A 13,270-nucleotide genomic window follows, 5' to 3' on the forward strand; every position below is an offset into this window, starting at 1 on the left:
CACGGACAGAGGTGGCAGCAGAGAGCACTGTGTCAGACTTGAAAAAATACACCACTTCCTGCAGGAAGCAGCTGATAAGTACTGGAAGGCTTGAGATTTTTTTTAGTACAAATTTCTGGCACTTGCTGGGACCAGTTCATTTGAAAGAAAAATTTCTTTGGTGAACAACCCCTGTAACCAGAACTCAGCAATACAGTGCTGCCCGGGGCATCACAATGCTATGCTATACCTATACGGTGTCCTCTGTCATGCGCATGAGGTCATAGGATGTACAGTTATTCAGATGATATTCTTTATAACCTTATTATTCCATATATTAGTCTCTGCCTTCTCTACCAATCATCATGTCTTCTTTGACTTAAAGGAAAAGTCCAGCGAAAATTTTTATTACAGTATTGTATTGCCCCCCAAAAGTTAAAAGTTACAAATCGCAATATACAATTATTATGGCAAATGCTTATAAAGTGCTTTTTCCCTGCACTTACTACTACATCAAGGCTTCACTTCCTGGATAACATGGTGATGTCACTTCCTGGATAACATGGTGATGTCACTTCCTGGATAACATGGTGATGTCACTTCCTGGATAACATGGTGATGTCACTTCCTGGATAACATGGTGATGTCACTTCCTGGATAACATGGTGATGTCACTTCCCGGATAACATGGTGATGTCACTTCCTGGATAACATGGTGATGTCACTTCCTGGATAACATGGTGATGTCACTTCCTGGATAACATGGTGATGTCACTTCCTGGATAACATGGTGATGTCACTCCCTGGATAACATGGTGATGTCACTTCCTGGACAACATGGTGATGTCACAACACGACTCCTAGAGCTGTGCGGGCTGTGGCTGCTGGAGAGGATAATGGCAGAGGGATGTTCAGTGTCCCTCCAGTGCCCTGTGTCCCTCAGTGTCCTCCTGCCATCATCCTCTCCAGCAGCCACAGCTCTGGGAGTCAGGTCGTGACATCGCCATGTTATCTAGGAAGTGACATCACCATTTTATTCAGGAAGTGACATCACCATGTTATCCAGGAAGTGACATCACCATGTTATCCAGGAAGTGACATCACCATGTTATCCAGGAAGTGACATCACCATGTTATCCAGGAAGTGAAGCCTTGATGCAGTAGTAAGTGCAGGGAAAAAAAGCTCTTTATGTGCATTTCCCATAATAAGTGTATATTGGTGATTTGTATAACTTTTGAGGGGCAATACAATACTTTAATAAAAATTTTCACCAGACTTCTCCTTTGACTGCACCAGGTTACAGATTCCGTTCCAACATATATAGACGGGGCGGGTGCAAAATTTGCGGTCTCCATTGTGCATAACTAAAAAACTCACGTAACGCCTAAGCTTCTTTAACACTGTAAGGGTTGAAGTCAGATGCTAAATATACCGTCGGCCTAATAGGTAAGAACTACCGCTACTGCAGAGTTTGCGCCATCACCGATAATATGCTACTCGCAAGCTTCCTGATTATAAATCAGCTCTATAAGAAAAGAAAAGCTCATATAGGAAACACCCGTCATTAGTATAAGCCAATGAAACCCAACAATGGCAACAGCATAAAACATCCTCGGCAGAATTATAATACTGGACATATACTGCCGCCCAGACACCGCAGCAGTAGTGCACACAGGGATCTTGTAGTCTGTCTGGGCCCTTCCTATGCGGTGTCAATGTGCTTATGCCGCCATCCCCGGCGTCTAGGACACAGGCAGGTGCCGCTTCAGGATCTCCTTCACCGATTGTGGAATGCTTTCTGGAAAAACCACTTCGAACTCAACCAGAAGGTCTCCACGCTGATCGGGGTTTTTTGGAAAAGGGAGTCCGTAGCCGATAATCCTTCGTCTCATTCCCGGTTTAATAACTTCATTGATTGTCATGGGGATGTTTCGTCCGTCTAAGGTGGGGACGCTGATGGAACAGCCACACAACGCCTGGAGATGGAGAAAACATCGCATATTACGTGCAGGCACAAACGTTATAAATGTGCAACCTAAAGGGAACATTCCAACATTAAAATTTATCAACAATCAAAAGAATCAAAACAATCAATAGTCTAAGAAGTTGGACTCCCGTAAAGCATTAACATGAGTGTCCCCAGTGCCCCTGTTTGATTGGAGACGCAGTTATAGGAGAACTCCGCTTTTTTTTTTCATCTTTTAGATCAACTGGTGTCAGAAAATTATACAGATTTGTAATTTACTTCTATTTTAAAATCTCCAGTCTTCTAGCTGCTGTATGTCCTGCAGGAAGTGGTGTGTTCTCTCCAGTCTGACACAGTGCTCTCTGCTGCCACCTCTGTCCATGTCAGGAACTGTCCAGAGCAGCAGCAAATCTCCATAGAAAACCTCTCCTGCTCTTGGCAGTGCCTGACATGGACAGAGGACTGTGTCAGACTGGAAAGAATACACCACTTCCTGCAGGACATACAACAGCTGATAAGTACTGGAAGACTGGAGATTTTTAAATAGAAGTAAATTATAAATCTGTATAACTTTCTAACAACAGTTGATTGTTAGGATGTGTCACCTCATTCACTTTCATGGGGCCTGACACCAAATAACAGAGTATATATAGCTGACAATCAGATGTGAGCAGTCACTGTATTAGTGTTAAGGGACTAGAAAATGTACGAACACCTATTATGAGATATGAGTTTCATTGTGGCTTGTGTAATAGGATTTGTAATGTGTCCATCAAGGAAGGGTAAAAGCTGCTCCTGAAGGATCTGTACAAGGAGGGAATGATTTTCTGTCTGACAATGAAAGCTGCAGTAGGGAATACGGCTATGTGACTAGAGTGTATACGGCTATGAGGCTGGTCCTACAAGGCTGTCAATTCTATATGTATGATGTGAATAATGTAAGGATATATATAGTAATACCCCAAGGGCCGAGCACTAGGAGATGATGTATAGCTGCACGCTCTCTTGCTACTGTTCCTGACATGGACAGAGGTGGCAGCAGAGAGCAGCAGTGCGCAGCACACCCTCAGCGTGGACAATTAATGTATACAAATACATATCAGCAAATTATTTCAGATTCAGTTATAATACTTGGAATGTAACTTTATTTAAAGAGGTACTCCAGAGAAAAAAATTCTTTCAAATCAACTGGCGTGAGAAAGTGCCAGAGGTTTGTAATTTACTTCTATTTAAAAATCTCCAGTCTTCCAGTACTTATCAGCTGTTGTATGTCCTGCAGGAAGTGGTGTATTCTCTCCAGTCATACACAGTGCTCTCTGCTGCCACCTCTGTCCATGTCAGGAACTGTCCAGAGCAGGAAAGGTTTTCTATGGGGATTTGCTGCTGCTCTGGACAGTTCCTGACATGGACAGAGGTGGCAGCAGAGAGCACTGTGTCAGACTGGAAAGAATACACCACTTCCTGCAGGACATACAGCAGCTGATAAGTACCGGAAGACTTGAGATTTTTAATAGAAGTAAATTACAAATCTCTGGCACTTTCTGACACCAGTTGATTTGAAAGAAAAAAAGTACCCCTTTAAAACATGATCCCCTCTGCTGCCACCAATGTTTGTTTCGGGAACTGCAGGGCTGTCTAAACCGTACAGCGCTATACAGAGCAGGGTCCCATTTCACCATGTGCTGTATATTCTTATATAAAGTACCAGGGCTGGGGGGCTGCTTGACACCCTCACTGTGACTGCTATCACTGCTCGCTCTGCTTTTAGATTCTAGGACAGTGAGTGGTAATAGCAATCTCCACCTGCTGTACAGAGGCTGCCGCACACAGCTACCAGCAAAAGTCAATGACACAAGCGCTGGAAGCATCAATGAGCTCTGTATAACTAGTATTCCGGGTTGACATGAATGCAGCACGGTGAGCGCACCCAGAGCGGCTGTACTACACTCACTACATTCATACACTATGGGGGATAGAGAGGCCTTTGTGTGACTGTGTGGAGGTAAAGGCCGGACCTGTAGGAATTTCCTTCCTCCTCTCTGATACTCTCTGGTCTCTCACAATCTGACCTATGTTACTGCTCTTAGGCGACTACCACAGCACTTTCGCAGCGAGCGAACACAACAAAAGTGATGTGACTGTGATGGCTGAATGTCGAGGTATTTTCACTGATAGAATATTTAGCACCATCTTGTAGGATAGGTCATCGCTGGGATCAATCATTATCATTAGAACAGAGCCGTGGATAAGCAGGCCCTGGAGCTGATCAAAAAGGGGGATTGAGTGTGCAAGTACAGCTGGTGACGTCACTCAGCGCCACCTACCCACTCAGGAGATGGTGACGTCACTCAGCGGCACCTACCCACTCAGAAACTGGTGACGTCACTTAGCGGTACTTACCCACTCAGGAGATGGTGACGTCACTCAGCGGCACCTACCCACTCAGGAACTGGTGACGTCACTCAGCGGTACTTACCCACTCAGCAGCTGGTGATGTCACTCAGAGGCACCTACCCACTCAGGAGTTGGTGACACGTCACTCAGCGGCACCTACCCACTCAGGAGCTGGTGACGTCACTCAGCGGCACCTACCCACTCAGGAGCTGGTGACGTCACTCAGGGCACCTACCCACTCAGGCGCTGGTGACGTCACTCAGCGCCACCTACCCACTCAGGAGCTGGTGACGTCACTCAGCGGTACTTACCCACGCAGGAGCTGGTGACGTCACTCAGCGGCACCTACCCACTCAGGAGCTGGTGACACGTCACTCAGCGGCACCTACCCACTCAGGAGCTGGTGACACGTCACTCAGCGGCACCTACCCACTCAGGAGTTGGTGACGTCACTCAGCGGTACCTACCCACTCAGGAGCTGGTGACACGTCACTCAGCGGAACCTACCCACTGAGGAGCTGGTGACGTCACTCAGCGGCACCTACCCACTCAGGAGCTGGTGACATAACTTAGCGGCACCTACCCACTCAGGAGCTTGTGATGTCACTCAGCGGCACCTACCCACTCAGGAGCTGGTGACATAACTTAGCGGCACCTACCCACTCAGGAGCTGGTGATGTCACTCAGCGGCACCTACCCACTCAGGAGCTGGTGATGTCACTCAGCGGCACCTACCCACTCAGGAGCTGGTGACGTCACTCAGCGGCCCCTACCCACTCAGGAGCTGGTGATGTCACTCAGCGGCACCTACTCACTCAGGAGCTGGTGATGTCACTCAGCGGTACTTACCCATGCAGGAGCTGGTGACGTCACTCAGCGGCACCTACCCACTCAGGAGCTGGTGACACGTCACTCAGCGGCACCTACCCACTCAGGAGCTGGTGACACGTCACTCAGCGGCACCTACCCACTCAGGAGTTGGTGACGTCACTCAGCGGTACCTACCCACTCAGGAGCTGGTGACACGTCACTCAGCGGAACCTACCCACTGAGGAGCTGGTGACGTCACTCAGCGGCACCTACCCACTCAGGAGCTGGTGACATAACTTAGCGGCACCTACCCACTCAGGAGCTTGTGATGTCACTCAGCGGCACCTACCCACTCAGGAGCTGGTGACATAACTTAGCGGCACCTACCCACTCAGGAGCTGGTGATGTCACTCAGCGGCACCTACCCACTCAGGAGCTGGTGATGTCACTCAGCGGCACCTACCCACTCAGGAGCTGGTGACGTCACTCAGCGGCCCCTACCCACTCAGGAGCTGGTGATGTCACTCAGCGGCACCTACTCACTCAGGAGCTGGTGATGTCACTCATCGGCACCTACCCACTCAGGAGCTGGTGATGTCACTCAACGGCACCTACCCACTCAGGAGCTGGTGATGTCACTCAGCGGCACCTACCCACTCAGGAGCTGGTGACACGTCACTCAGCGGCACCTACCCACTCAGGAGTTGGTGACGTCACTGAGAGGTACCTACCCACTCAGGAGCTGGTGACACGTCACTCAGCGGCACCTACCCACTGAGGGGCTGGTGACGTCACTCAGCGGCACCTACCCACTCAGGAGCTGGTGACATAACTCAGCGGCACCTACCCACTCAGGAGCTGGTGATGTCACTCAGGGCACCTACCCACTCAGGAGCTGGTGATGTCACTCAGCGGCACCTACCCACTCAGGAGCTGGTGACATCACTCAGCTGTACTTACCCACTCAGGAGCTGGTGACGTCACTCAGCGGTACTTACCCACTCAGGAACTGGTGACGTCACTCACTGGCATCTGCCCATCCACAAGCTGATTACATCACTCACTGGCATCTACCCACCCACAAGCTGGTGACATCACTCAGCAGCATCTACTGACCCACAAGCTGGTGACATCACTCACTAACATCTACCCACCCATGACATCAATCATCAGCATCTGCCCACCCACAACTTAGTGACATCTGCCTATTCATGAGCTGGTGACATCACTTAGCAGCAGCTGTCCGCCCATGAGCTGGTGACATCACTCAGCAGCAGCAGCTGTCCGCCCATGAGCTGGTGACATCACTCGGCAGCAGCTGTCCGCCCATGAGCTGGTGACATCACTCGGCAGCAGCTGTCAGCCCATGAGCTGGTGACATCACTCAGCAGCAGCTGTCCGCCCATAAGCTGGTGGCATCACCTAGTGGCATCTACCAGAGGATTGTCTGGGCTGGATAGAACAGTAACAAACACTGGACAGGTCTCGCCCTCTGCATAATGAAGGACAATGTTCCCGTTCAGTAATAGTAAGGATGGACGTGATGGATTACCTCTCGCAGACTGATCTGTAAAGGACACACAATGTTGGAGCCATCTCTCTTAAAATGTGCATGGGGCTTGTCCTTAATAACAAAAACCACATCGGCAGGAATGGTCATGGGCGCCTCGTCTCCCTCCTTGGGGAATGTGATTTTGGTGCCTTCCTTCCAGCCTTTCTTGATCTCGATTGTGAGGATCTTATCCTCAGTCCGTGCCGTTCTTCCATCAGGATTCATCCTCTTCCGGGAGATTCTCATTCGTTTAGTGCATCCGTGGTAAATCTCTTCCAATGATACCCTCAGCTCATGAATAATAGGGGGGTCCTGCTTACGCCGGATCTGACCAACTTGGTTCTTTTCTCTTGAAAACCCATTCATGCCAAAGCTAGAAAAGGAGCCAAATGGATCGCCGTCCAGCTCCATGTCCTCCTCGTCGCGGCCTCCGGGCATCCTCCTGCCAAAGAAGATTTCAAATGGGTTCGCTCCCCCGAAAAATGCAGCGAAGGTGGCATGTGGGTCGCCGTGGAAGGTGTAGTGGAAGTTTCCTCCGTGTCCATTTTGTGCACCAGGTCCTCCTTTAAGTCCTAGAATGGATAATAAAAACACATTATAAAAAGTTTCCAAAAAGGAATTTGATACAATGTAATTTTTTCTTTTTACTCCTACCAAGTAATGTGAATGTTTAGTATGCACTAAAGTCTTCTACATCGCATAGATATACATTTCCTATAGTAGATTATTGTATACAAGCATTGGTTCTTCAACTGTTATTTCCAACATACCAGGACCAGAACATCAGGACATGCTGGGAATTGTAGTTACACAACAGGCTGGTTTTATACTAGTGTAATATGATGGCTCAAATTTAGGGCCGCAAGTCATGGCCGGGACCTGCAACCATAATCCGACCCCATAATGTGTCTGTATTACACCAGTATAAAACCAGCCTCAGTGTCTGGGTTACACCTTACATCTCCACTGCTGACGGATGGAAGGAACCCAGCAGAATGCAGAAAAGTGATGTGACATAATATTCCTGCATATAACTAGTTCGGTATGCTCCATTAGGGCCCAATCACATGGAATCCGCGCGGATAACCTCAAGCCAACCCGCTCCTTCTAATAATAATCAATGGAGCGGGTGGGCTGGATAGGCGCTCTGGGGGTGGGTCAGTGCTCCTAACGGTGCTCCAGACCGAGGATTACACTCCTAACAACACGGAAACGGCACTGAGGATGAAGATAAGATACATACCTTCCTCCTCGGCGCCCTGTGTGCAATAAGGACATATCAGCAGGGTAGATTAGTCTAACTTGCTGATAGTTCCCCTTTGAAGGGTTTATCAAGGCTACTTCCCTCTAGAAACGTCACCTCTCATGTCCTCAGTTTGGGTGTGGATTTTGCAACTCAAGTCCATTGAAGTCAATGCATCTGAATTGCAACGTCAAACACATCATTGGACAGGGGCAGTGCTGTTTATGGAAGAAAGTAGCCATGTTTTTTTCTAACCTTGGATAACCCCTTTAACTTTCCTGCCTGTCTGAATCACTGCGTATATTCTGTCTCTTTAATAAGACCAGTGAGTTACCTACAGGTGGTGTCCTGGTGCCCTAAAGACACCACTGCTTGTATGGAGCTAGTAGTACTACAATGGTAAATGACATTTATAAAAAGAGATCAGAATCAGGTGTACACCTCAAGGACCAGGCAGTCTACATCCGCCTATGATCTTGTAGTCAGTCGGATATTCTCTGTCGTTCTATGCGGTCACGTCCTCTACTTATGTTCTCAACCTGATACATTAAAGCCAAAACTTACGCAAATACTTATATGTGCGAATATGGAACAGAAGGTATGACGATCACGGTAACCATGGTGATGAAGAATATAGGAATACCTCATTCATCCAGCCATATATTCGTTCTCTATGGGACTTTAGAATATTCTTGCGTTCACTGTTTGGCGATGTTCAGATGAACCATATGCAGGGAATACAATGGCGCCCAAGCATGCACTTTTATTGATGGGACAAGTGGGATTGGCTGAGATTCCTGTGACTGGATCCCCCACCAATCAGGTTGTTGTCTCCTATCCTATCAGGTCTTCATTCTACCAGACGATCCTACTGAATTACCATAACAATAAAGTAGTATGGGTAAGCACACTAATAGTAATATTTGACAAAGCTTTAAAGGGGCACTCCAGCGAATTATTTTTCTTTCAAATCAACTGGTTTCAGTAAGTTATTGATTTGTTATTGATTTACTTTAATTTAAAATTTCCAGTCTTCCAGTATTTATCAGCTGCTGTAAGTCCTGCAGGAAGTGAAGTATTCTTTCCAGTCCGACACAGTGCTCTCTGCTGCCACCTCTGTCCGTGTCAGGAACTGTCCAGAGCAGCAGGAAATCCCCATAGAAAACTTTCCCTGCCTACATGGACAGAGGTGGCAGCAGAGAGCACTTTGTTAGACTAGAAGGAATACACTATTTCCTGTAGGACATTCAGTAGCTGATAAGTATGGGAAAAAAATCGAGATTTTTAAATAGGAGTAAATTACAATAAATTACAAATCTATATAAGTTTCTGCAACCAGCTGATTTGAAAGAAAAAGATTTTTGCTGGAGCACCCCTTTAAAACAGGGATGGGGAACCTTCGTTCTTCCAACTACAATTCCCATTAGGCCTGGACAGTTAAAGCTTTGGCTGCCGGGCATTATGGGAATTGTAGTTTTGCAACAGCTGGAAGGTTCCCCATCCCCTCTTGTGTGTGATATGACTCTTGGACTCTTGACTGTTCTATTTTATCTGTTTTCCTCCCACGCGAAGTAAGAGTTATTTTCTTTTTTTCCCCTTTATTGCTACAGGCCTTGAAAAGTGAGAATGCAAAAAAAAAAAAAAAATCTGTCTGCAATAAAATAGCATTGGCATGGAAAATATGCACAATAGTAGCAATGCAAGTAAATGACACGCTTGTACCTAGACAGCATAAGTACTGGTAATGTGGTAAAATACCGTAACCATCACTCTGGTAGTACCAGGTCCAATGTATCCTACAGATGGATCTTTGTCTGGATGACAGGACAGCTGAGACCAGTCATTATCTGGGAGGTGTCCAGAATGGAAGCAAATTCCAACTTTTTATATGGCTTGTAAGGCCGAGGACCATGTAAATGCGGCTGGTTGACAATGCCAAAGGAACTGGAGACAGAATGAAACATGTGGCTATAGCCCTGGCATTTCCTAGAATAAACACTGAGTGGGTGGTGCTGACGGGAAGACTACATTCCATGGGCTTACAGTGAGTGCACTTGACTTTATACACAACAACTCGCTCCCACAACAGCCATAAATCAAGGAAGACCTGGGGGGGGGGAGCAAGACTATGTAATATGTATATACGTAATATACCTTGCTTCAATATCCAGTGCAAAGTCTGTACCAGGGTCTTCTTGTGGTTGTGTACCAGTTATAACACTGATGTCTATTGGTTGGCACCAGGACCTGTGCAAACACTACCTCCGTACCCCCTATAGTTAAAGGGGTTATCCAGCGCTACAAAAACATGGCCACTTTTCCCCCTCTCTTGCCGCCAGATTGGGTGGGGTTTCAAACTCAGTTCCACTGAAGTAAATGGAGCTTAATTGCAAACCACATTTGAACTGGAGACAAGAGAGGGGGAAAAGTGGCCATGTTTTTGTAGCTCTGGATAACCCCTTTAAACCACTTGGAAGGCTAAGGGCCCTATTTCACGGGCCGAGCAACAATGTAAACGAGCGCCGATCTGCTAGATCGGTGCTCGTTTACTGGGCCTATTCCACGGCCCCAATGACCCAATGTCCGGGCTGCAGGTCTTCTTCTCCCGGTCCCGCGCGGCAGCATTGGCTTCGGAGCGGAGCTGTCTGAACTGACAGACCGCTCAGCCAATCTCTGGCCGCAGCGTTTCCGGTCAGTGATTGGCTGAGCGGTCTGTAAGTTCAGACAGCCCCGCTCCGAAGCCGATGCTGCCGCGCGTGACCGGGAGAAGAAGACCTGCAGCCCGAACAGGTAATGTATGGTTCTGCTAAAATCGTCGGTCGCCGCCGCGCACTGCTATTCAACCGTAGCGATGCGCTGGTGGCGAACGACGATTTTAGGTCTGAACCTAAATGAACGACCAGCCGATGACACGATCATCGGCTGATCGTTGTCTCTATTCCACAAAGCGAAAATCGGCCGAATCGTGACGAATGGGGCCGATTATCGCTCCTGTGGAATAGGGCCCTAAGGGTACTATTACACCAAGCGATTCTTTGACAACTAACGATAAACAATCTAAAACGACCGCTACGGCAAACAACACAAAATCGTTTGCCCAATTAGGGCCCTATTCCACCGGACGATTATCGTTCGCATAATCGTTAAAGATAAACGATACAAACGACTGCTATTGCGAAAGACCTGAAATCGTTCACCCATTTACACGGAACGATAATCGTTACTTATGATCGTTCTTGCGGTCGTCTTGTCGTCGCTATTGCGTTCGTCACTACTGCGACTTTTTTCTAATCTGTCTCTATTTTCTGATATTAATAATATTAATATTATTGATTATTTTTATTTTATTTTTGTCCATTATTATGATGGGGCAGCCATCTTGTCGGAGCTGTTTTAACTACATTTAGTGATATAGTGATATAGTGATATACTCAGTGACCTAGGGAGGGGGAGGCTGAGCTGTGAGTTTCATCCATTGTTGTCTTTATCTACTGGTGTCACCTGTCACTGTAATGCTATACAGATCACTTTCCAGCAGCCTCCTCCTTATCATCACAGACAGGACAGGAAGTCTCAGCTTAGTTCTTAGGCCTAGTGATGAGAATGGAAACTACAAGTTCGACTAAAGTGTATGGGGAGGGGGCGCCTTTAGGGGCCGAATGCTATGCCATTACCTGCTTACTGGCTAAAAAATACTACGGCACAAATTTTTTCTGCGTAGCTCTTCTCCTGTCCTATATAAGTGATGGAGGGGTGGAGAAGGGGAGAGGTGTGCATGCTATGGCTTGTCTTACCACCAGGCCGAGCTGCACTTACCTTACTAGTCACCATTGGTCGCTGCTTTATGATTCTGCACTAAATCTCCCCCAATGACTTAAATTTATAATTTTTTTTCTATTTTCTCTTACAGGAAATTTGCAGAAAAGTTTTACTTCTATAGTTGTTCACGAATAATAAGCAGAATAAGCCTATGTATAGTCAGAGCCTGCCAAAATGGGCACTTTACTTATTGTGGGTACGTTTCCTGAAAAGGTAGTTGTCAAGGAGATCAGCGCTCCTAATAACAGATGCGTAATTCTTTATTTGCCACAAAGGTTGCCATGGATATATAAAAAATGCAGCATTTCATCTGCTGCATATCAAATGGGACTGCGAACCTAATAAATCTTATAATAGACGTGTACTACGGACGGTTCAAAGACATAGTGACCATCTGATTGTCCACTTTGGACAACTTCTGTAAAGGGGATGGTAGAAGAAAAAAAATGTTTCCAGAAACAGCGCCACTCTTGTCTTTAGGTTATGTGTGGTATTGCAGATGACCTCAATTTAAAAAAGAAGTCCGGGCTCTGACTTTTTTCAAAAGAGCCGGGGAGGAGGAAGTGGCTGAACATAACAACATGCACCTACCTCCCTGTCTCCAGCGCTGGGGTCCGCTGTCGTCTGCTGTCCTCCGCTCCGGTTCCTGATCTACGGCCACTGACTGGCCACTGAGCGGGCCTGACACATCACAACCCAGGTCCCCGCTCAGACCAGGAAGCAGAGCGGAGGACAGCGGACCCCTGAGATGGAGGCGGGGAGGTAAGTGCATGTTGTTATGTTCCGCCACCTCCTCCCTGGCTCTTTTGGGAAAAAAAAGAGTGTGACCGGACTTCTCCTTTAAGTGAGATGCAATACCACACATAGACCAAGACAAGGGTGGCGCTATTTCTGGAAGACAGAAGCTGTACAGTACCCCATGTGATTGAGTAAATTTTGTAGAAGATCCAGAACACATACTTGGTATGGCCAGGGAGTATTTGGGTAAAAGTGGTCGGAAGTGGGAGGAAGAGTAGGAGGATTACCAAATGGGCAAATAACCGGGGTTGGTCAACCAGGATCACTTTAGATAGAAGCCCCATAGTTTAGCAGCAGTCTGATTTAACCAAAGAAGGAAAATTCGGCAGCATCTGCATTAAAAAGATTTATATTATTTTTATCCACTTAAAGTGTAGCTGTTATTGACTTTTTTTTTTTTTGCAGAAACCAATAGTACAAGCGATTTTAAGAAACTCTATAATAAGTTTTATTAGGCAAAAAAAGCCTCTTTCCGAGTCCATTATAACCTATGGAGGGAGGAGGGGTTGGGGGATGAGTGAGCAGGAAGAGCAGACAAGCAGCTGTGTAGTTTGGAAACTGTCTGGGCACATAAAACGCTGGATTCAGAGGTCAGAAAGGTCAAAGCTTATCTGGGAGCTTAATGAGAGAAGATTGCAGGATGTGTGTTTTGCAGGACTGCCTTTCCTCCTCTCTGTGCTCACTCATCCCACTTGCGCGTTTCCCCCA

The 13,270-nt window shown here is 47.0% G+C and overlaps 1 protein-coding gene across 4 annotated transcripts in view; it reads right to left on the reverse strand.

Annotated features, from left to right (window-relative positions):
• Positions 1-1,195: 1,195 nt before the first annotated feature.
• The window catches only part of DNAJB4 (DnaJ heat shock protein family (Hsp40) member B4), a 29,343-nt gene continuing 17,268 nt past the window's right edge, over positions 1,196-13,270 (reverse strand). For all 4 annotated transcript variants that reach the window (XM_069981520.1, XM_069981519.1, XM_069981521.1 and 1 more), the window contains 2 exons: positions 6,703-7,274; positions 1,196-1,956 (listed from right to left, as the gene is read on the reverse strand). In XM_069981520.1, the coding sequence (XP_069837621.1) occupies positions 1,723-1,956; positions 6,703-7,140 (672 nt within the window). In that variant the 5' untranslated portion in view covers positions 7,141-7,274 and the 3' untranslated portion in view covers positions 1,196-1,722. The remainder of the gene's footprint in view (positions 1,957-6,702; positions 7,275-13,270) is intronic.

Source organism: Dendropsophus ebraccatus, chromosome 8, assembly GCF_027789765.1.
Source record: "Dendropsophus ebraccatus isolate aDenEbr1 chromosome 8, aDenEbr1.pat, whole genome shotgun sequence".
Taxonomy (NCBI): domain Eukaryota; kingdom Metazoa; phylum Chordata; class Amphibia; order Anura; family Hylidae; genus Dendropsophus; species Dendropsophus ebraccatus.